The sequence below is a fragment of the Salvia hispanica genome, chromosome 5 (assembly GCF_029641045.1).
Source record: "Salvia hispanica isolate PSC_SH4W2 chromosome 5, Shi_PSC_v1, whole genome shotgun sequence".
Taxonomy (NCBI): domain Eukaryota; kingdom Viridiplantae; phylum Streptophyta; class Magnoliopsida; order Lamiales; family Lamiaceae; genus Salvia; species Salvia hispanica.
The window spans coordinates 19040396-19061232 of record NC_142696.1 but is presented as its reverse complement, the minus strand read 5'-3'; the positions used below and the strand labels follow the sequence as shown (position 1 = coordinate 19061232).

At 35.1% G+C, this 20837-nt stretch overlaps 4 protein-coding genes across 7 annotated transcripts; 2 read left to right on the top strand and 2 right to left on the bottom strand.

Annotated features, from left to right (window-relative positions):
* Positions 1 to 48: 48 nt before the first annotated feature.
* LOC125190594 (putative beta-1,4-xylosyltransferase IRX10L) lies at positions 49 to 2783 on the bottom strand. Its single transcript, XM_048087926.2, has 4 exons — positions 2511 to 2783; positions 1512 to 1900; positions 1124 to 1365; positions 49 to 762 (listed from the first exon to the last, which is right to left on the bottom strand). Exons 1-4 carry the CDS (start codon positions 2614 to 2616, stop codon positions 249 to 251), a joined length of 1251 nt encoding a protein of 416 aa, XP_047943883.1. The 5' UTR covers positions 2617 to 2783; the 3' UTR covers positions 49 to 248.
* A 1172-nt stretch (positions 2784 to 3955) lies between these two features.
* Positions 3956 to 8715, top strand: LOC125189072 (uncharacterized). Of its 2 annotated transcripts, none has more exons than XM_048086263.2 (6): positions 3956 to 4199; positions 7454 to 7748; positions 7822 to 7858; positions 8006 to 8111; positions 8209 to 8319; positions 8404 to 8715. In XM_048086263.2, exons 1-6 carry the CDS (start codon positions 4050 to 4052, stop codon positions 8518 to 8520), a joined length of 816 nt encoding a protein of 271 aa, XP_047942220.1. In that variant the 5' UTR covers positions 3956 to 4049; the 3' UTR covers positions 8521 to 8715. The 2 variants fall into 2 exon arrangements, with proteins under 2 accessions (XP_047942220.1, XP_047942221.1); XM_048086264.2 differs by having other exon boundaries at positions 3962 to 4199; positions 7490 to 7748.
* LOC125189071 (Tetratricopeptide repeat (TPR)-like superfamily protein) lies at positions 7329 to 12148 on the bottom strand. 3 transcript variants are annotated; one of them, XR_016130680.1, is made up of 3 exons: positions 11893 to 12148; positions 8330 to 11062; positions 7329 to 8045 (listed from the first exon to the last, which is right to left on the bottom strand). XR_016130680.1 is itself a non-coding variant. In XM_089058914.1 (2 exons), exons 1-2 carry the CDS (start codon positions 12011 to 12013, stop codon positions 9546 to 9548), a joined length of 1638 nt encoding a protein of 545 aa, XP_088915040.1. In that variant the 5' UTR covers positions 12014 to 12148; the 3' UTR covers positions 7329 to 9545. The 3 variants fall into 3 exon arrangements, 1 of the variants encoding a protein (XP_088915040.1); XR_016130681.1 differs by having other exon boundaries at positions 7329 to 7861; XM_089058914.1 differs by having other exon boundaries at positions 7329 to 11062.
* Positions 12149 to 17271: 5123 nt separating this feature from the next.
* LOC125186248 (floricaula protein-like) lies at positions 17272 to 19235 on the top strand. The gene is made up of 3 exons (XM_048082601.2): positions 17272 to 17676; positions 17817 to 18112; positions 18797 to 19235. Exons 1-3 carry the CDS (start codon positions 17316 to 17318, stop codon positions 19160 to 19162), a joined length of 1023 nt encoding a protein of 340 aa, XP_047938558.1. The 5' UTR covers positions 17272 to 17315; the 3' UTR covers positions 19163 to 19235.
* Positions 19236 to 20837: the final 1602 nt, after the last annotated feature.

The window sequence follows — 20837 nt, the reverse complement described above, 5'->3', positions numbered from 1 at the left end:
AAGTTGTGGTATAACATTAATAATTTTAATTAAATCCCAGAACTCTACTGATAATGAATCTCACGATGTAATAGATCATAAAAATTGAGTAAAAACTAATTGTACATCAAAATCAGTATTGTCTCTAAAACAAACCAACCACAGCTACATCAAGATTTGAACTTGAATGGGAAATTTACATTAATCAGTACATTTGATGGGAAATGGATTTGATACAGGTGAGTTTGAACATATGACAAGAAGACTAGCTACCAAGGTTTTAGGTCACCCACAGGTCCTGCAGTCCAGTTTAATACGCTCTCACCACTTCTTATGTAAATACTCCTGTCATGTGGCAACTTACGAGCGAGCCCGTTCAATATCTGATGGAAGGCGTCCCGTGCCTGAGCAGGATGCGGGAACAACATCGCCTGTTTCATAGATGGATTGGCCAGTACTCTTTGCTTCCTTAGTATCTCTTCAATTGGAATTGAGGTTAGTATTGTATCAAGCTTAGGGACATCTTTCTCTGCTACGAAAACACCAATATCTTCCCATGGAATTGCATCAGCAAAAGGTAAGACAATGTCATCAGCTATGATAACAGGGATGCAGCCAAATACAACTGCTTCAACCAGTCTAGGACTCCATGGGGCCCATCCGAGTGGGCAAAGACAGAAGATAGCTCTCTGCATGTCTTCGTAGTATGTAGTTGGGTGTTCCGTGGAGATATCAAAGAGGGGATTGTCCTTAAAGTTCTCCCACACTGATGCTCGTGCACCTCTGCAATATCCAAAGCAAATTTAGTTTACATGTCAGTTTTTGGGCTATCCATTATTTCCGAAATTTGGGATTGCAAGATAGTGGCAGATGTGTTATATCACTCAAACGGACTGGATACTCAACTATGCAAAAGAGACTTAAGTAATCAAATATCATGCGCCTCTACTCTGCTTCAGGACTTATTTATGGTGCTCATTGGGCATTAATATTCTACTAAACAAGCACTTTCTTCTTTCCTAAAGTACATTATGTAAATCAAATAACAAGCGCTTTGTTTAAGCATTGAGTAGAAGAAGAACCAGAGCAGTAAAATATGAGAACAACCACCATATTACATCAACTTGCAGGTTATGAAACATACCTTGCATAATAACCACCTTCTGGGTCATTCCCAACATCATAAAACAAACCTCGGAAGTAAACAAAGATGGATCTAGGAGTGCTAGGAGAAATTAGATGAGCCTGCATTTTCTGTGGAGGGGCATATGGGGGGATTATGATTGATCCATCCTTTAAGCAAACATGGTTACGCTGTCCAAAAGTCTGAACCAAGGTAGCACGTTGGAGCAACGGAAGGATTCCTCTCTCAATAGCTTTCTCTTCCTACAGAACATATAGTACATTCGATCAGAAAATATCTAAATTCCAAAGAGCGTTATCTGTAAAAGATTTTGTATAATCCATGCATGTAAATTGACAATGAGTGAGAACTCTGTGATTTTAATTGATCCAGAGACCATGCGACTTACTAGATAGTGAAAGCACGCCGCGAAATCATGAGGCACAATAAAGAAGTGATCGGCTCCTTCAGTTGCGTTCCAATATGGCCAGTTAGAAGAGATCAGCTGTATAGCACTTCTCATCATACGAGGTGATTTGAATGGCAGTGGGAGGCCATTTGGTGTCAGGTCACAAGTTGTATACACAGGAGTGTAGAACCAGTCTGCTTCTTCGGGATTAAGAGTACGAACTGGACTCGACAAGAGAAAACGGTGCATAAAAATCTCTGCTGCAAACATATGGGTGAGGCATCTTGGGTCTTTCTGTAAAATCTTTTTGTTGTATTTGCTAGGAAGCTCATAAACAAAAACTTTTAATCTTCCAACAGGATCATCTTCCAGTACATCACCGGCACTCCCTAAAATATGAAAATGCAACAAAAAATGCATGAGTTGCATAATTTAAATCTTGCAACAAAACCAGATTGCTTGACATTCCTACATCATCCTTATATTCTAACCTATCTGCTGAAACAAGATAATGATCGGAAAACAAAACTAGTGCTCCGATGGAGCATGATTTGAATTGTATCATTGTCAATTTATTGAAGAAGATGCAAAACTTCAAGTATATAACTAACTAAGTAGTAACTTGTTGTCATTTTATTGAAGAAAAATGCAACATAACTGAAACTGCACAACTAGCTACAGCTCTAACTAAGTAGAGTAAAACACTGCAATCTCTAATTGATTGTCCAGTGTGAATAAGAAATTACATCTTCATTAAGCAACAAACATAAAAGCTTGGTGATATGAAGAATCTGCATAATTTCTTTGGTACTAGGATGTTTTATTAATTAATTTCAATCCAATCGCATCAAATCACATCACATTAGACCGCATCAGAGCGGAAACCCGACCTACTATTTCAGAGGCAAGCACCAGAATTAGGGTAAAGATTCAGCATCATATCTCAACAAAGCGAGGCACGAAATTGCAATCGATTATGCAGCAGAAAGAGATCCTTACCGGAGATTCTCTCAGTTTTCTGGGCTCTGTGGAACTTGAAAGCTTCAATCCTCCAAAAGGTTGAAAAACAAAGAAGCAAAGCAAATACCAATCTGCGTTTCCTCATTTTTTAAATCTCCCCTGTCTTGAACGAATCAAAAAGCAGAAGACTGCGTCGATGAACAATTATAAGAGAGCTCAAAACTCCGATTTGTGGAACTCACCGCAGCTCCACAGCTGTTACCACTCTGTAACTAATCTGTAATTACCGCTAAACACTTCCTTATTTGACTATTTTGCCAATGTGTTGTTGTCGCACTGCACATATTTTAGATATCTCATTCAAAATAAAAAATAACTTTATTAATTCTATTCTTTATTTTTATTTTATTCTATATTTTTTTAAAACATTCAAGAACACTATATATAACAGTGTTTTATTTGTAAATTAGATAGAAGTTGTCATCTATGATAATTAAAAAGTGCAATGACTGTTGATCTTAGATTTTCGTTTTAATCAGAATCAGAGTTAACTGTAAATCTAATTAAAATTGGGCAAGTCTAGACACCATCTGTAAAATGATGGGCATATCGTCTAACAAAATTAAGGAAATCGAACGTAGTCTGTCGGCGAGCTGTAGCGATGTCATGCTTACGTACTATTGCCTATTGGAAAAGGTTGTCGCTAGTCCATCGATAACATTAATAAATGTTGGGTGCAGAATCTGCCGGTAAACAGCAAGATGTTTCACGGCGTCTTCTTTCCTTCACCGGAAACATACGTGCTAAGTTTGTTTTGATTAAATGATGATTTTTCCATCATTAAATTTTTTTGGTTGTGTAAAACTTGTCCCAAAAGTAAAATCATGTATTGATATCAAATTCAATAAAAAAAAAAGACATGAAGTTGTCATATTATTTCTAGTCTACTACTACAATACAGTATTATGTATCCCTTGGATATGTAAGTTTCAAATTTCATCACTTTTTTTTGGAGATGTCATTTTAATTTTATCAGTTAGAGTGTCCCAATCAAATGAGTTGGCTTTTAGACGTCAATTCAACTTGAACCAAACAAGTTGACCCAAGAAAAAGAGGTTAAGATTCAAATTTTAATAGTAGTATTTAGAGATAATGTAGTGGAGTACTTAATTAGCTCGAACCATATACCGGCAGCCAGAGTAAATTGGGCCAACTAATATTTCTAGAATTTTCCATATAATTAATATTCAATCTAAGTGATCAATATTTTCTAAAATGAATACTACATGCTTTGAATAGAGCAGTAGATCAGATCAAGACTGACATCCGATTGGAAAGTCACCAAATTAAGACGATATTTAGATTCATCATCCAAAAGACCAAAAGAATAAAAAAGTACTAATATATATGGAATTATTGTTATTATAATTATATAATAATGATAAAGCCATTAAATTCGTCAACTGCACCAGCTTTCTATCCATCTATTTTGGTCTATATATTCAATAGCAGCTATATTTCCTCAAAGAAGTATTAGTTTTTTCTTTTGGACTAGAGTTTGGTTCAGAAATTAAATATATGGCATGTGCGATGGAAGAAGACAAGGATGTTTTTCATGCTCCAGAAAACCCAATGGAAGATAGATATGAAAAAGTTGATGATGAAGACGAAAAGAAGAAGCTTGAGCTTATGCGAACAGCTCTCCAAATGAAAATTCCCTCCTTCAAGGTACAATAGATTTATGTTTGTTCATATATAAAAGAAAAATATTATGTGATTTTTTAGTTGCATATGGTTTGAACTCTGAAAGCATAACTCATTTCATGAAAACATTATTACTAGCGAACTAAAGTGACAATTGTAAAGACAAAAGTATTGAATATATTTTCCGTATTATAAATTATTTGACAGAATTATTAATTAAAATTAAAGATACTTATAGTTAGGATTTTTATATCACGGGAGAGGAGGTATGCAAAATTCATTAGTATAGTACTAGCATTTATGGACGTTTAAGTACAAAAATTGTTATAGTACCAAATACGATATTGAAATGTTATAGATTTATTTTACACTCTAAAAACTTGTGCAAAAGGTATAAGAGGATCTATCCCTGCCTTTGGGTATGAATCAACCTTAAATCCTTGGGTCATCATCTTTCACTCATTGAGGTACCTATAAATCAACGCGGAAAATAGTTATCAGGTCTGCCAATAAATAACCCTGGTAATTCAAATAATAAATAAATAATTGTGCAAAACGAAATATGGGTATTATGTAGGACGAACAAGAGGTTGACTTATGTGCAGTAAAAGATCCAATGTGGAATTAATTATGTTTTTACTTGCAGTATTTATTTCCTAGATGTTTGGAAAGAGAGAAAAAATAGTATAAAAATGATCTACCAATATTTGTACAATGTATGACTAGTTGCAGCCATAGGTTGGTGGATATCACATTTTAGCCACTTGTGTGGAGGCCACCGAATTAATATGATAAACTAGTTGAGTCATTATTTTCATTTAAATTGAGTCGATTCTTTTTTATGTCCCAACTAAGTTAGAGTTATTTTTTTTTTTAATATAAAAACAAAATATTCAATTACTCTTATTTTATTCCACTATCTACTTTACTCTTTTTTATCTTTTCTACTTTATTCTTCTCTCCTACTTTTCAATACAATTTTTTAATTTCTGTGTCCAAAAGTTATGTCTCAACTTAGTTGGGACGGAGGGGAGTATTATTTTAATATTTTTGTCAATTTCATAACTTTTAAAATTAATATAAATTTTTAATTTCCAATTATCTCATAATAATTAAAATTGAATTAATATGACAAAATCAAATATTATATGACCACAAAATAGTAATCATTTTTAGATAGAGTAAAGACCAAAATTGGTCCTAAACATATGGTCATTTTACGTTTTTGGTCCTAAACATTATATTTTGGATTTTGTGGCCTGAATATATAGAAATTTGATCATTTTGGTCCTCCGTCAATATTTCCGTTAAAAACTAACGATCAGTGGGTTTAATCCCAATTTTGACCAAATTAAACTTTTAATTCTGACTTTTTAATCCCTAATTAATTCCCTAATTATTTTTACACTCCAATTTCATCTTCCTTCCTCTCATCTTTCATCTTCTTCCTTAAATTTAATTTGGGTCTAGTACTATTTGTTTTCTTCCTCCAGTTGCTTTTGTTTGACCACATATTTATATAAAAAAAACTCATATTGCGATGTTTCACCCCTGCCTACTACTTCAAAGCTATGGGTCCTGATTTAAACTTCTGTCCAATAAATTACTACAGATTGGGTTCTGAAAATTCTTTATTTGTTGAGCTTCTGTCACGTGCCACACCATTTAAGTATATCTAGGAAACTTCAGAGGAAACCCTTGGATTCATCTTCTGTATCCTGGAAGAATAACTGACGAAGAAATGCGTTTTGGAAACTTAAATTTTTTGGTTTGGTTTCCAAAGACAAAATTGAGGAAAACAATTAAACGTTTCCTTAACACATTAAAAGAGGAAGGAAGAAGTAGAAGAAGGAAGAGGATGAAATTGAAGTGTAAAAATAAGTAGGGAATTAATTAGGGATTAAAAAATCAGAATTAAAAGATTAATTTGGTCAAAATCGGGATTAAACCCGTTGACTGTTAGTTTTTAACAGAAATGTTGACGGAGGACCAAAATGATCAAATTTCCATATGTTTAGGACCACAAAATCCAAAAGATAATGTTTAGGACCAAAAACGTAAAATGACCATATGTTCAGGACCAATTTTGGCCTTTACTCTTTAGATATATGGTCACCTTTTAATTAACATTCAAAATATAATAACGCTATTTTTTTTTCTAGCATATTTGATTTTATATATTAGTTTCAATTTTGATTGTAGTACAATTGAAAAAATAAAAAATTTATGATTTTATTATCTAGTTTCAAAAGTTATGGAATTGATAAGAAGATAATAAAACTTTGTTATTTAAATGACAACTGTTCCTGTAAATTATGAAAAATCAAAACTAACTATTTGAAATGAACTTATACATATCATTTTCGAAGTAGCTTGTGAGGATTGGATCACCTATTTATTTTGCTCTATCGTGTTCTAAATTTCTTCATTGGGGTTTGCTAGCTAGCTTACCACCCTTTAGTCACTTCTAAGTGATTGTTTCAAATTATCGAAAAATTAAGTTATACTAATATAAATAAGTGAAATACACCCAAAATTTAATTTTTATAGCCAAACTTTTTTTTCATAAATACATGAGTTTTTATTTTTTAGGAATTGGTTGTGAGCAAATTTCTTTGACCAATAGACCAATTTTTCTAGAAATTTGCATCATTGATCTTTTTATGATCAGCTATTATCATAAAAGAACTATAATTACGATTTATGAAGAAGCATTACCAAAACAAAAACGTATAATTGAATACATGAAGAAACGCAATCATAAAAAAGTTAATATTCACTGTGGTGGATACGCCCTTCAAAATTGTTCATATACGCTGATAGTATTTTATATTTGAATTTCTTAGTTTTTTCCAAATGTCTTTTAATAAGTTCCACTTAAATCATGGAAATTTCTGCACATATATTTTTGGATCTCTTAAGTTGAATTATTTACTTCCCCCTTATACTGACATAGTATGAATAAATGTTGGCTATCAATTTAACATTTTTATAATCAGACCGAACGGGCCCTATTCGATCGATTTAATCACAAACATAAATTTGGTGGTAATTTGAACGTCATATACAGATATGGGATCAACTAGAAATTAACTTTCCCCCTAAAGTAATTAAAGAAAAACAATTTGTGAGTAAAAGTTAAAACAATTGATCTTGGCAAAATGAATAGACAATCATAACTTTCGCATGTGATACGCTTGTAATGATAGAATAGATGATACAAAAATGCAAATTAATTTATGATCGATAGAGCTTGTAATGCAACTAAGTCATGGCAGTTGCAAGATGCAAGCAATAAGTGTGATAAGCTGCAGGATGTAGATGAGTCAACGCTGAGAAGATTTCTCCGGGCGCGCGATCTGGACGTGGAGAAAGCATTGGCAATGCTAATCAAGTGCTTATGCTGGAGACAATCCTTCGTTCCAAAGGGTTTCATTTCAGAATCGGAGGTGCCAAATGAGTTTGCTCAGAACAAGATGTTTCTGCAGGGAACAGATAAGAAAGGCCGCCCGATTTCCCTGGTCTTTGGTTCTAGACATCTTCCCAGGAAAGGGGGCCTCGAGGAATTCAAGCGTGCGTCTTGCTTCTTCTTACTCTTCTTCCTCTTCAACTATTCGTTTCTGACATGCCGTGGTTCGATTTCTAGGTTTCTTGGTGTTTGCCCTTGATAAGCTGTGTCAAAGGTGCTGCATTTTTCCATCACACAATGAGTTCGTTTGACTGTAACGAAATTGTTGGTGCAAGTTTCAAAATCACACATAGGCATATGAATTCTTTTATAGTTGAAGAATAATCAACACAGTAAGCTTGAGTCTGTTTCTTGAAAGCAGGATTCCTGATGGAGTGGAGAAGTTCACGATCATCGGAGACCTGCAAGGATACGGATTCTGTAACAGCGACTTGCGTGCAAACCTCGCAGCTATTACCATTTTACAGGTTAGAGTTATACTACCAGTTAACATGTCAAATCGAAATATATAGCTGTTGATAAAAAAGAAGAATGATTCTTCCTAATACTGATCTTTCAACACAGGAATACTACCCAGAAAGGCTAGGGAAACTCTTCATTGTTCACGCACCATATATATTTATGACGATGTGGAAGCTTGTCTACCCATTTATCGACAAAAAAACAAGGAAGAAGGTGAGAGTACCTGTTTTTACTGAAAGCTTCTTCTACTGCATAGTGCATAGCGCGGTCATTTGATTTGGTGTCCCATTGTACAAGGTCGTGTTTGTTGATGATAAGAGACTGCATGAGACTCTGCTGGAGGACATAGACGAAAACCAGCTGCCGGAGATCTATGGAGGTAAATTGCAGCTAGTTCCAATTCAAAATGCCTAGTTGATCCCGATGCATCCCAGATCACAAATTATGTAATTCGTACTTGGAACATGGCTATATCGATAGAGTACCTTTGATGTTGTTTTCCAGCTTCCTTTGCTAGTCCAGAAACAAAAAAGTAGCAGTATATGTTGAATGATATTGTAAACGGAGATATTGGCATTATATGCACAACTACGTATCTACTTGGACATCCGGACACTGACTTAAACAAGACCAGGAATCTGACTTTAAATTGTAGTAAATGCTAAGTATGATGTGGTATGGATTAATACAGGTGAGGCAAAAGCTAATTGCTTTTCTAAACAATGAAGAAGGCATCATGAAGTCCTACATGGAACTTAAAAGTTAAAACCACAAAGAGCAATCTAGATTGATTCTAAACAAATGCAGATTGCATCTTCAGCGACATTTAATATTCCTATTATACAATTAAGATCCGCCAGACACAAAAATATTATGCCAATTGGTAAGAGATCACTTGTTCTGTCAGAAATAAGACTATTCCATAAGGTTACAAGTGCCAGGGTGGCAGAAAAGTGTTCACTCAAACTACACAAGAAGAAGAGTTTCGGACAGAAGTATGTTGGTAATGGCAGACCTTGTATCCTGCATTAGCAGGATGGGCCTGGGGGTAAACAAATTTATTGTAGGTGAAGGGTAACCATTCATTTATTCATCAGTCTTGTTGGTCACAGTATGAAGTACTACAGTTTGCAATCACTGTAGATTTATTTTCTTCAGTGACGACCACATTTCCTACTTATGAGAAGTTCATTCCGCTCAAGACCTCCAAACATTTCATTGAGCTCCAACAGCGACATGATTTATCATAGATTCTATGACTCTAGCCATGGTTGGTGGTCCTAGTTGCAGCAGCTATCACATAACCAACGAAAAGGCCCTCAACTACGTAGTTTACAAATTATACTAGAGTACCACATCTGATGGCCACTGTGGTCTCCGTTTCCCCTCATATGCATAATTCGAAACAGCATGGCTGACTTACAACATTAAAATATTAGCTACCAATAGTCTCCACAGGAACAGGAGCCCATTTCAAACCGATGAAATCGAATTCTATCCCTCACTGTGATTACTCTATGCAGTACCTTCGATACAATTTTAATCCAACAGTGGCAATCGAGACAAGTACGCAGGTTTTTAGAAATTGAGATTTCAGTTCCAGGACTGGATTTTAGGATAGAAAAGGCCAAAGCTAGTTTTTCACTGTGATAGTTCAAGTTTTCTTCTTTCTCTTCCTCTGATATATCCATCAAAACTAAGTCTGGTGCAGGGACATATCCTTCCATTCTAGAGCGATGTGACAAAGCTTCTAATACTCTGTATATTGGTTCAGTGTCTGGGTGTGACCTATCGCCTGCCTTGAAGTAGTGAATGGCACCATGCAATTCAACCCAACTTTTTCCGACACTCTTATGAACTCTCTTCTTATTCATGGAGTACCTTACAGTTTCCGCATTATCCCATTCCTTAGCGGAGCAATAAATATTCGACAACAGGACATAATCTCCACTAGAGAGATGCTTCATTTTTCCAACAGCAAATTCAGCCAACGCAGAGTTCTTGTGAGTTCTACAAGCACTAAGCAGAGTCCTCCATATAACCACATCAGGCTCCACTGGCATTTCACTTATAATAGTATTAGCTTCTTCAAGAAGTCCAGCCCGTCCGAACAGGTCAACCATTGCTCCATAATGCTCAAGTTGTGGTTGAATTGAGAAATCCTTCTTCATCATATCAAAATACTTGCGACCTTGTTGAACAAGACCACAGTGGCTACATGCTGTGATGATTCCAATGAATGTTACAGGATCAGGTGTAATATTTTCCCCTTTCATGGCCGAGAACACTGAAATTGCATCTGCAGCAAGACCATGCATTGCTAATCCATTTATCATTGAATTCCAAATTGAAACATCAGTTTTATCAGCAGTGTCGAATATAGATTTTGCCGTTTCAATTCTTCCACATCTTGAATACAAGTCCACCAGGGCAGATGACAATATGTAATTAAGTTCAATCCTTCTCTCCCTCATTAGACCATGCACATACTTTCCATGGTTAAGAGCGCCAAGCTTTGAGCATGCAGTTAACACAGATGCAAAAGTATATCCATCCGGGTCAATATTTGCTACCAGCATCTCTTCGAACATACCTACTGCTTCCACAAACAATCCGCTTCTTATGTAACCTCCAATTATTAAGTTCCATGCCACCACATCTCGAGTGGGTAACACGTCAAACACTTTCTTGGCAGTATCAATTTCTCCATTCTTCACAAAACTGTCAATCAACAGATTGGCAGAGTTCACATTAGAACTCCGTGAACATATTTCAGTGATCAGTCGGTGAGCATGTTTGGGTTTGTCACAAGCTGCATATGCCTTCATCAAACTGGACAAAATTGAGGGGCACATTTCATATCCTTGTTTTAAGATTTTACAGTGCACAGTAGCTGCAGTTCTTATACTGGATGGAAGCTTGCATGATTCAAGAATGCAGAAAAGGGTTTGATCATCTGAAGAAATCATCAGAAAAGGTAAAATCACTTCAGAGCTTAGCCAAGCTGCAATGTATTGCGCTCTTTCATATTGAGCAAATGGAATTATAGAACACTAGTAATGTTAGAATGAAACAAGTTACAATAAGTAACAAAAATCACTATATATTATCATAGCTAAGAATGTTAGAATGAAACAAGTTACAATAAGTAACAAAAATCACTATATATTATCATAGCTAAGAATGTTATACTGAGCTCTCAACCCAAAGGGACACACGTGTAATGTTGAAATATGATACTCTTGTGAATTAAAGTAGACAAATACTAACAGAGGCTACAGATTACAACTTACAAAAGTCATGCCACTACCAAAACACAAAATATCAAACCGGATTTTCAAATTTTAGGTTTTTAAAAATTTGAGCATGTATAACAACAAGATTGCATAGGTAACTTCTGGAAATTGCCTGGTGCGTATATAAGTCAGATCAACATAGCTAGATCATCTCAAAAGGATGATTACTAGTATTCAAGTTCATAGGTTTAATTACTTTGATAAAATGAGAAATGAACAAAAAAAGAGGCTATTTGCCAATAATTATAAGTACAAAATAAAATAAATGTCTGGTTTAAGTATCTTTGTTCTACTAGGAAATTAGCCAATTCAAATAGGCTCACCCCACCGACTAGTATAAAGGAGGATGCAAAAGAACGAGCTACTTATGAAACTTGAATAATATATCCACCATTGTCACATAATCAGAGATGAATAAGCGAAAGTAGTATGCATAATTCAAAATAAAATCAAATCAAAAGGTGAAGTAGAAAAGTAGGAAGAGAACAACCTGTGGATGGATAAAGGGTTTGAGGAGAAGCAGCAGTGGAGTAAGAATTAGGGCTGAAAATGGCGGCATATCCCCGATGGAATGGGCGCATTAGAGAATGTGATCTCCTCACAACTTCCATTCTACCGAATTATTTGATTCATAATCGTGATTGATTGCCGCTTCCCGCCGAAAATCTGAGAGAGAACGCTCAAACTTAGATTTGGAGGAGAGAGAATTAGGATAGGCGAAGCGTGAGCTTTTATTCTTTACTGGATCGAAATAGTTGGATCATAAAAAATGTAAACAAGGCCACATCTAATATAAGCAGTGCTATTTTCTTTTTCTACCATCAAATTTTCCCTCTAAATTGATCATGATTAATTTTCAATTAATTTAAAAATAAACGCATGTAATTGATATATTGAATTTGAGCCTGCTTTTAGGGATTAAATCTGCTCATGATAATATTCAAATATTCAATACTCCATTGATATATCTTTCAATTTTCAAAATCAACTTTGTTCCATCTATTTTCATTTCACCTAATTTTTCTCTAGTCTTCCTATTGATTTTTTTCTCAAATTTTATTTTTGAATAAAAAACATGAACTTTAGAATTTTCTACTTCTTTTGTCTAAATGAGAAATCAAAATATATATTATAGAAATCAAAATTTATTGGATTGGGTTATTGCTCAATTCTAATGATTTGTGTAATATCAGGAAACTTGTGTGCTGCCTGCCTGTAGCTTAATTCTAAAATGTCGGAAGCATGATTTATAGTGAGGTCCTATCAGAGCTAGGGAAAAATACCAAAATACTAAAATATCATCCTTATTGCATGTACTGGAAAAATACTAAATTTTTGGTATACCGTGATTTTCAGTACGGAAAATTTTGGTAAGATAACAGTATGAATTTTCATATACCGCGGTATATAGCGACATACCGAAATTCGATATATACCGTAAATTAAGGTATATACTGTAAAATATAAATATAAAATATACTTTATATATTTTTAAATTATAAAATCTAGGGGCATGTTAGGGTGCCACCACCCCTTAAAATAACACCATACCACCATTCCTAGCCAATCATTTGTACACGTGGACGAATAATAAGCTGCCATGTGGCAAAAAAAAAAACCTGAAAAAGACGGTCAGCAATTTGCTGGTCTTTATCCAGCAATATTTCTTGTCCAGCAATATCGGACACACTATACAACAATCTATAGATTGCTGTGTAGTGTTTGTAATATTGCTGTGTAGCGTTTATAATATTGCTGTATAAGTGGTGTCACGGTGTCATTTTAAGAGGGGTTGTCATTTTAACACAAACCATAAAATCTATTGCGAAATATAAATAATAAATAAATTATGTTTAATATATTTATCAAATTATAAAATACAAATATTCTAAAAACTCAAATATTCTATTTTCATTGATGTTGAAAGTCAGGTATACGGAAAATTACGGTATACCGGATCTCGGTATGGTATTACCGAAAATGAGGTAAGGTATCGGTATGGAAATTCGTCATACAAAAAATAAGGTATATCGAAGTTTGGTATACCGAAAATTTTGGTAAGGTAAAAGTATGATTTTGTCGCATACCGAATTTTCGATAAGGTATACCGGTACCTACCCACCCCTAGTCCAAATTACAATTAAAAATTATTGCATATTTTCATGTCAATTATAGCAAAAACAATTGCACTTTGAATAGTACTCCCTCGGTCTCAAGAAAGTTGAGTCACTTTTTTTCTGCACTCGATTTAAAAAAATCGGAGTGATAAATAGTTAAAGTGGATATATTGTAAAGTAAAAGCGAGAATAACCATGAATAGTACTCTTCCCCTTGTCCCAAGAAAGTTGAGTCGCTTCTTTTCTGCACTCGATTTGAAAAAATCGGAGTAATAAATAGTTAAAGTGGAGATATAGTGAAGTAAAAGCGAGAATATTGTAGATAAGTCAGTATCAAAGTTGAAGCACTTCTTTTAATTAGTACTCCTTCTATTCCATTAGAATATACACTTTTAAATTTTAAAAACTCCTTTCAATTTAATAAGGTGAGACCAATTATAACTCCTTGTTACTAATTTATACTAGTACTCCGTAAAAGTAGTGATTCCTAGGATCTAGTACGTATTTTGATGGCAACAATTCAATAGTTAAAATAAGTGATAAAATAGAAAATTTAATTAGATACTCCCTCCGTGCACAAAAATAGGACACATTTATCATTTTTGGTCGTCCACAAAAAATAAAACACATTCATTTATGGAAAGTTTTCCACAAATAATAACCGTACACATCATTCTACTAACACTACTCTCACTTACTTTTTCTCCTTCGCTTTTACTTTTTTTCCTTCTCTTTTACCTTACTAATTCTACATTAAAACTCGTGCTATACATCAGTTGCCCTATTTTTTGTGAACGGAGAGAGTAGTTTATATCCGATCGCTGTGATCGTTAAGTCCGAGGTGGAAGAAAACAGATATCAGCAATTGAATACAGATGATGCAAAAGACCGTTATCATAACTATGTTACCTAGCTTGACCCATCTTGTTTAAGGATAATCTCCCCTGCAAAAGCTGGATTCAAATTTGCTGCCTAGACTTATGTAAAAGTTAGATCTATTTTGGCGTTTTATATATACTTATATTCAAATAGTGCATGCACAAGCTTTAGAGATATACTCCATCCCTACACGAAAAATAGTTCAATTTATGATGACCTAAGTGTCGTGAGAAATTTGTAAAGTGAAAGACAGAAAGAAGAAAAATAGATAAAATAAGAGAGGAAGGAGAAAAAGTAATTCAAGAGAGAAGGAGCAAAGTATTGGTTAAAATATGGGAGAAAGTATTCATAGTTGAAAAATAGGACTATTTTTGGTAGACACTTCAAAATAGCAAAATAAGACTATTTTTTATAGACGGATAGAGGAGTATATGCTTAACCTCTAAATTGGCTGCAAAGGAACACTAAATATAGATATAGGAGTAGGTTCTCGTGAAAACTAAATAAAACTAAATACTACTCATATAACTTTCATTTTTTGTAATAGTAGTAGTGTAGAATGAGTAATAATAACACATGACTACTCCTCCATAGGAGTCCCATTTTTTTTTATTTTAGTCCGTCCGCAAATACGAGTCTCGATCGATTCATTTTTACCATAAATGGTAATAGAGTTTCCACCTTCCACTAATTTATTTCACTTAGATTTCATTTAAAACTAATACAAGTGTGACCCCTATTCCACAAACTTTTTTCTACCCACTCTTCTTAAAGTTTCTTAAAACCCGTGCTGCTAAGAAATGAGATCTCTAATGGTGGAAGGAGGGAGCAGTACGAAGCAGAATATGTGATAGATAGAAAGAAATAAAGAATGGTAAGATGCATGGGATGTAGGGAGGAATAAGAAGAAGGGGGGCCAGTTGTTGGCTTCTTCACTGTCTTGTTGGCTGATAACAATTCTGACTTTCTTTTGTACTCTGTCTGCTATCACGTTGCCAAGGAATAGTAATTCTTAAATGTCCCTTTTGTATTCAACATCCCTCCTCCTCAATATCTCACTGTTTTTCAATTTTATTCATATTTGAAATATGGGTGTGAAAACGGTGCTTGCTAACCATAAAAACTCAAATTAACAGTCGACACAATTTCAAACATCAAGGGTGAGAAAAACGTACCTAGTGTAGTGCATGAACTACTTTGGTAACTACTATTAATTAAATTCGAAAACTGGAGTAGTAATTAAGTTTTTCAAACATCTATGTAAATTTGCCGAAATATTTTGATTACTTTTCTTATTTATATATCAAGCCTTCTAATTTGCGAAAATATTTTGATTAGTCTACTTTACCATTGATTTGTGTTTTGCTACGTACAGATTTACACCACTAACAAAGAATCATGTACTTGGCTATACATGTTAGGGTTTAGGTTTATGACATACTCCTACTATATTCAACCTTGTGATCAAAGTTTTTTTCTCTAGGATACTCCTTTTAGTTTGTAAGGCCTCCTAAACTACTAACAAGATCATTAAATTTAAAAATTACGTAAAAATCAAATATTAATTCATTAATTTATTAATCACTAAGTTAGAGGAAAATAATTATGAAATGAAAGTATGAAACTTTGTTTTCATTTTTATTTACTTAGTAAAATTTAATGGTCTTGATAACAATTTATGACGTATTAGAACAAAATAGTTAAGTGATGAGCAGCATATTGCTGATTTATGCAACTTTATACTCCCTCCATTCCATTGAAGATGACCCAATTTCCTTTTTAGTTTGTCCCAATTAAGATGACCCATTACGTAAAATAAAAACTCTTTTATCTCTATTTTATTCTCTCTCTTACTTTACTCTCTCCTCTCAACACACAAAATAAATTTGCATAAAATCCCGTGCCGCCCAAGAAATGGGTCATCTTCCTTAGGACGGAGAGAGTACTACATTGGAAAAATTTAGAAATGAGGAGACCATCCTCAATAGAAATCAACTTGTTACATGTATATTTTAATCAACTACACGTGCATATAAGATTTAAAGATTGGAATAGATTTAAATTGAAAGGAAGCATCAAGTGATGAGGATTAGTGGAGACTAGAGAGAGAGATAAATGACAACGCAAAAGATGCATGGAGTGAGCAAGTACATTAAGTGTGAAGAGAATAATTACAGCAAGGACAATTTCACTTATAGTATGCAGTAGGCACATTGAATCACACCTTTCAACCAGCCAATACAACAGTGCTCACTGCTACAGTACAGTGTTTCATCAGATCATGCAAACCCCAGAAATAAAGCACTTTCCTATTCACTTATACCTCCTACTACCACAAACAATAAAACTCAAATACCCCCCAAATTATACTCCCTAGTTACGTATTACTACTAGTATTACTACTCCCCTCCGTTCCAAGGAAGATGGTCCCCTCCTTGGGCAGTACGAGAATTTATGCAACTTTATTTTGTGTGTGAAGTGGAGAGAGTAAAGTAAGAGAAAGAGAATAAAGTAGAGAGAAAAATGTTTCCCTTTTTTATAATGAGTCATCTTGATTGGGACAAACCAAAGAGGAAAGTGGGTCATATATGATGGAAGGGGGGAGTATAATACTAGTACTATATATAATATATAATGCATGTTTGCAAATTTAACTCAGAATTTTCCAATAATGTTAGTATAAGTTAATAATGTTTTTAGTCCAATTATATTTTTAAGACCGCGTCACTAGTAAAACACACTCAAATTTGCTCTCTCATATTTTAATATAGTTTTTTTTTTTTTTTTTGAAATCCCATTTGTTAGTACTTTAAATGAAGTAGTACTAAGAATTTAAAGCTCCTCTCCCTACACCCCAACCACAAACCTCCAACTCCAACTCCAACTCCAACTATAGCTATCACCATATCATCAAGAAATGGACCCTGATGGCTTCGCGGCGAATATGTTCAAGTGGGGCGGTCTCGCCCCGCCACAGCCTCCTCCTCCTCCTCCTCCTCCCCCGCGGGAGCTGGGCGGATTGGAGGAGCTTTTCCAAGCGTACGGGATACGATACTTCACAGCTGCTAAGATAGCCGAGCTCGGTTTCACCGTCAACACTCTCTTGGACATGCGAGACGAGGAGCTTGATGACATGATGAACAGCCTCTGCCAGATTTTCCGCTGGGACCTTCTCGTCGGCGAGAGATACGGCATCCGCGCTGCCGTCCGGGCCGAGCGCCGCCGCCACCTCCTCTCCGCCGACGCGTCCCACGCTCTCGACGCGCTTTCACAAGAAGGTCGGGTCATATTAGGTTTTTCTTCTAAAAAAATCTCATTTTTATCTCTCATCGACTTGATAATGATCCGTTTTATTATAACTATAATAATAATTGCATGTGCATGAAGAAAATAATGTGTGGGTTTGAGTGGGGTGTAGGTTTGTCGGAGGAGAAGGAGGCGGCGGGGAGCGGAGTGTGGGAGATGGTGGTGGCGAAGCAGAGGCGGAGGTCGAGGATGGCGTCCATGGACGAGGACGACGCGGATGAGACCGAGGACGATGGAGGGAATGAGCGGCAGAGGGAGCACCCGTTCATCGTGACGGAGCCGGGGGAGGTGGCGCGTGGGAAAAAGAACGGCCTCGATTACTTATTCCATCTGTATGAGCAATGCCGCGATTTCTTGATCCAAGTCCAAAACATAGCCAAGGACAGAGGAGAAAAGTGTCCCACCAAGGTAATTCAGTTAATACTACTACTTTTAAGTTTCAATTAATTATCATTGTTGTTGCTATTTTTTTGATTAAAAATGTTGGTATGTAGGTAGAACGGAGTCGTATTTTGAATTTGAGAAAAAATATTAGTAGTAGTACAAGGTTGTAATAAAAAATTGATAATATCGTGGAAGTGAGAAATGAGTTTAGGATTGGGCTTAGGGGAAAAAGGGCCTGATTAAGTCAGGTTGCAGAAGCAGGTGTCCACATGAGAACTCGACAGGTTGCGTACGGAACTGCTGGGCCTCTCTGCAACAAAAATAAAAGGGCCCAAACAAGAATCAATTCAATGCACATCAATCCATAAAACGCACATTACTGACCCCTGTTTCTCTCTCATCACTCTGTCTATCATTGAAAATCATAATGATTCCTAGTTCCTACTACTATCTCTCTTTACCTTCCCCTTCCCTCTAGGGTTATACTTCATCCTACCAATTTTAATTGAAACATTTGTTTTTTTTTAAGATTTTATGTTATGTTATTTTGTGAATTAATAACTGAAATCATAAAAAAATATAACCTGATTAAATATAAAATATCACAAAATAATAGTAGTGGATAGTGACACTCATATTATTAGTAGTATTATGTACGGTGAAAAACTTTTCATAAATAAAAGTGAACTAATTTTGAGGAACGAACAGGTGACGAATCAAGTGTTCCGGTATGCGAAGAAGGCGGGAGCCAACTACATCAACAAGCCGAAGATGCGGCACTATGTGCACTGCTACGCGCTGCACTGCCTGGACGAGGAGACGTCGAACGCACTGCGTCGTGCATTCAAGGAGCGCGGGGAGAATGTGGGGGCGTGGAGGCAAGCGTGTTACAAGCCGTTGGTTGCGGTTGCAGCGAGGCAGGGATGGGACATCGACGCCATCTTCAATGCCCATCCTCGCCTCTCCATTTGGTATGTCCCCACCAAGCTCCGCCAGCTCTGCCACGCCGAGAGGAGCAGTGCCGCCGCATCCAGCTCCATCACCGCCGCCGGAGTCGATCATCTACCCTTCTAGCTAGTAGGAGTATTTATTACTACTACATTTTCTGCCTGAGGTTTGCTTGCTTCAAATATTCGAAATTGCTGATTATTAGTAGTGCAATCCACTTAGATTTGTTAATCACTTAGTCCCAATCCCAAACTCCCATTCCAGTTATATGTCTGCAATTGGTAATGCCTATAATGCAGCACTTATTTATTCAACTTACAGTTTACAAATACCCCTAAATGACTAGAAAGCTTAATACTTAATTACTTATCACAAAAATATACCCTCTCTATCCCTTAAATATAGTCTACTAACACTACAGCAAATACTCCATCCGGTTATTAAAAGAGTAGTGATAAATTAACAAAATTTGTATATATGAAATTGGATATTTTATGTATTTTATATTTATAATGAATTTATGATTATTACTTAATTTAATGTATTACATAATGCATATCATTCAGGAAAATTAAGCTTAGCATAATCAATATTTACACAATTAGGAAACGATTTAGCAATCAATTCCATATATAACATATATATGCAAAATTTTTACAATTCCATATATAACATACATTAAATGCATAATTTTTCTACTTATAAAAAATGAGTGCATCATATATATACAAAATTTTTAGTTTAATTTGTAGTGTAATCAATTATCATCCAAAGAAATAATATTACTAGTATTTTGTAAACGACTACATGCCTATATATTTAGGACTTGTTTGATAAAAAAGATGGGATATGAGAAGATATATAAAATAAGATAAGAAATACAGGCTTCATATCAAGATATGCAAAGATATGATTTTTTTTTCGTTGTTGTTTGATAGAACAGAAATTATCTAAATTTATATAGTATATTAAATAACATGGCTTAACTTGACAAATTGATGGGTTACATAAACATGATTAAAGTTATAATTTTGGTAAGATTGGCCGTAGGGGTGGTTCGGTACGGTATACCGTACCGTGAGTGTCATACCGTATATCGTACCGAAAGTTACGGTATGACAAAACCCCAACCGATATCGTATCGAACTTTTCGGTATACCGGAGTTCGGTATACCAGAAATTTGGTAAGGTAGTTTTTGATACCGTTACCATACCGTGTTTTCGATAATACCGTACCGCAGTTTGGTATACCGCAAAAGTACGGTATACCAAAATGCGGTACGACATACCGTTATACCTATTATACCGGAAAAAATATATTTATACCCAAAATATTAAAAAAAAAACAATTCTATTTTTTATTTTTGTATAATAGAGAATTCTATTTTTAAATTTTGAGTATACATATATAACATAAACATATACTCCATATAGTATGTTTATATATATAATAATCAATCGGTATACCGATATACCGTGGTATACCAAAGTGTCGGCATATATTGACGATTCGGTATGACGGTATATACTGGTATACCGAAGATTCAGTATACCACGATATACCGCGGTATAGGGAATCTAATACCGTTACCGTACCGAATCTTTTCGGTGCGGTATAATACCGTACCGAAAACTACGGTATACCGAAAAATCGGTATTTTCGGTATTTTTCGGTACGGTAAGTCCGGTATTCCGATATTTTGGTATAATTCCCCACCCCTAAGATTGGGGAGGACCCTTGTCTTATATTGGGCTTTGAGTTAAGTTTAACTAATAACTATGATATCAAACAATCAGAAAT

Bases quoted from the DNA above. Each gene is read 5' to 3' on its own strand.
- LOC125189071 (XM_089058914.1), bottom strand. From the start codon at position 12,013: ATGGAAGTTGTGAGGAGATCACATTCTCTAATGCGCCCATTCCATCGG. The intron at 11,063-11,892 runs GTTGTTCTCTTC...TGATTTCTTCAG, and splicing joins AACCCTTTATCCATCCACAG to ATGATCAAACCCTTTTCTGC.
- LOC125189072 (XM_048086263.2), top strand. From the start codon at position 4,050: ATGGCATGTGCGATGGAAGAAGACAAGGATGTTTTTCATGCTCCAGAA. The intron at 4,200-7,453 runs GTACAATAGATT...AAGTCATGGCAG, and splicing joins TGAAAATTCCCTCCTTCAAG to TTGCAAGATGCAAGCAATAA. The intron at 7,859-8,005 runs GTGCTGCATTTT...TCTTGAAAGCAG, and splicing joins CTTGATAAGCTGTGTCAAAG to GATTCCTGATGGAGTGGAGA.
- LOC125190594 (XM_048087926.2), bottom strand. From the start codon at position 2,616: ATGAGGAAACGCAGATTGGTATTTGCTTTGCTTCTTTGTTTTTCAACC. The intron at 1,366-1,511 runs GTAAGTCGCATG...TATGTTCTGTAG, and splicing joins CGGCGTGCTTTCACTATCTA to GAAGAGAAAGCTATTGAGAG. The intron at 763-1,123 runs GTATGTTTCATA...TGGATATTGCAG, and splicing joins GAAGGTGGTTATTATGCAAG to AGGTGCACGAGCATCAGTGT.
- LOC125186248 (XM_048082601.2), top strand. From the start codon at position 17,316: ATGGACCCTGATGGCTTCGCGGCGAATATGTTCAAGTGGGGCGGTCTC. The intron at 17,677-17,816 runs GTCGGGTCATAT...AGTGGGGTGTAG, and splicing joins CGACGCGCTTTCACAAGAAG to GTTTGTCGGAGGAGAAGGAG. The intron at 18,113-18,796 runs GTAATTCAGTTA...AGGAACGAACAG, and splicing joins GAGAAAAGTGTCCCACCAAG to GTGACGAATCAAGTGTTCCG.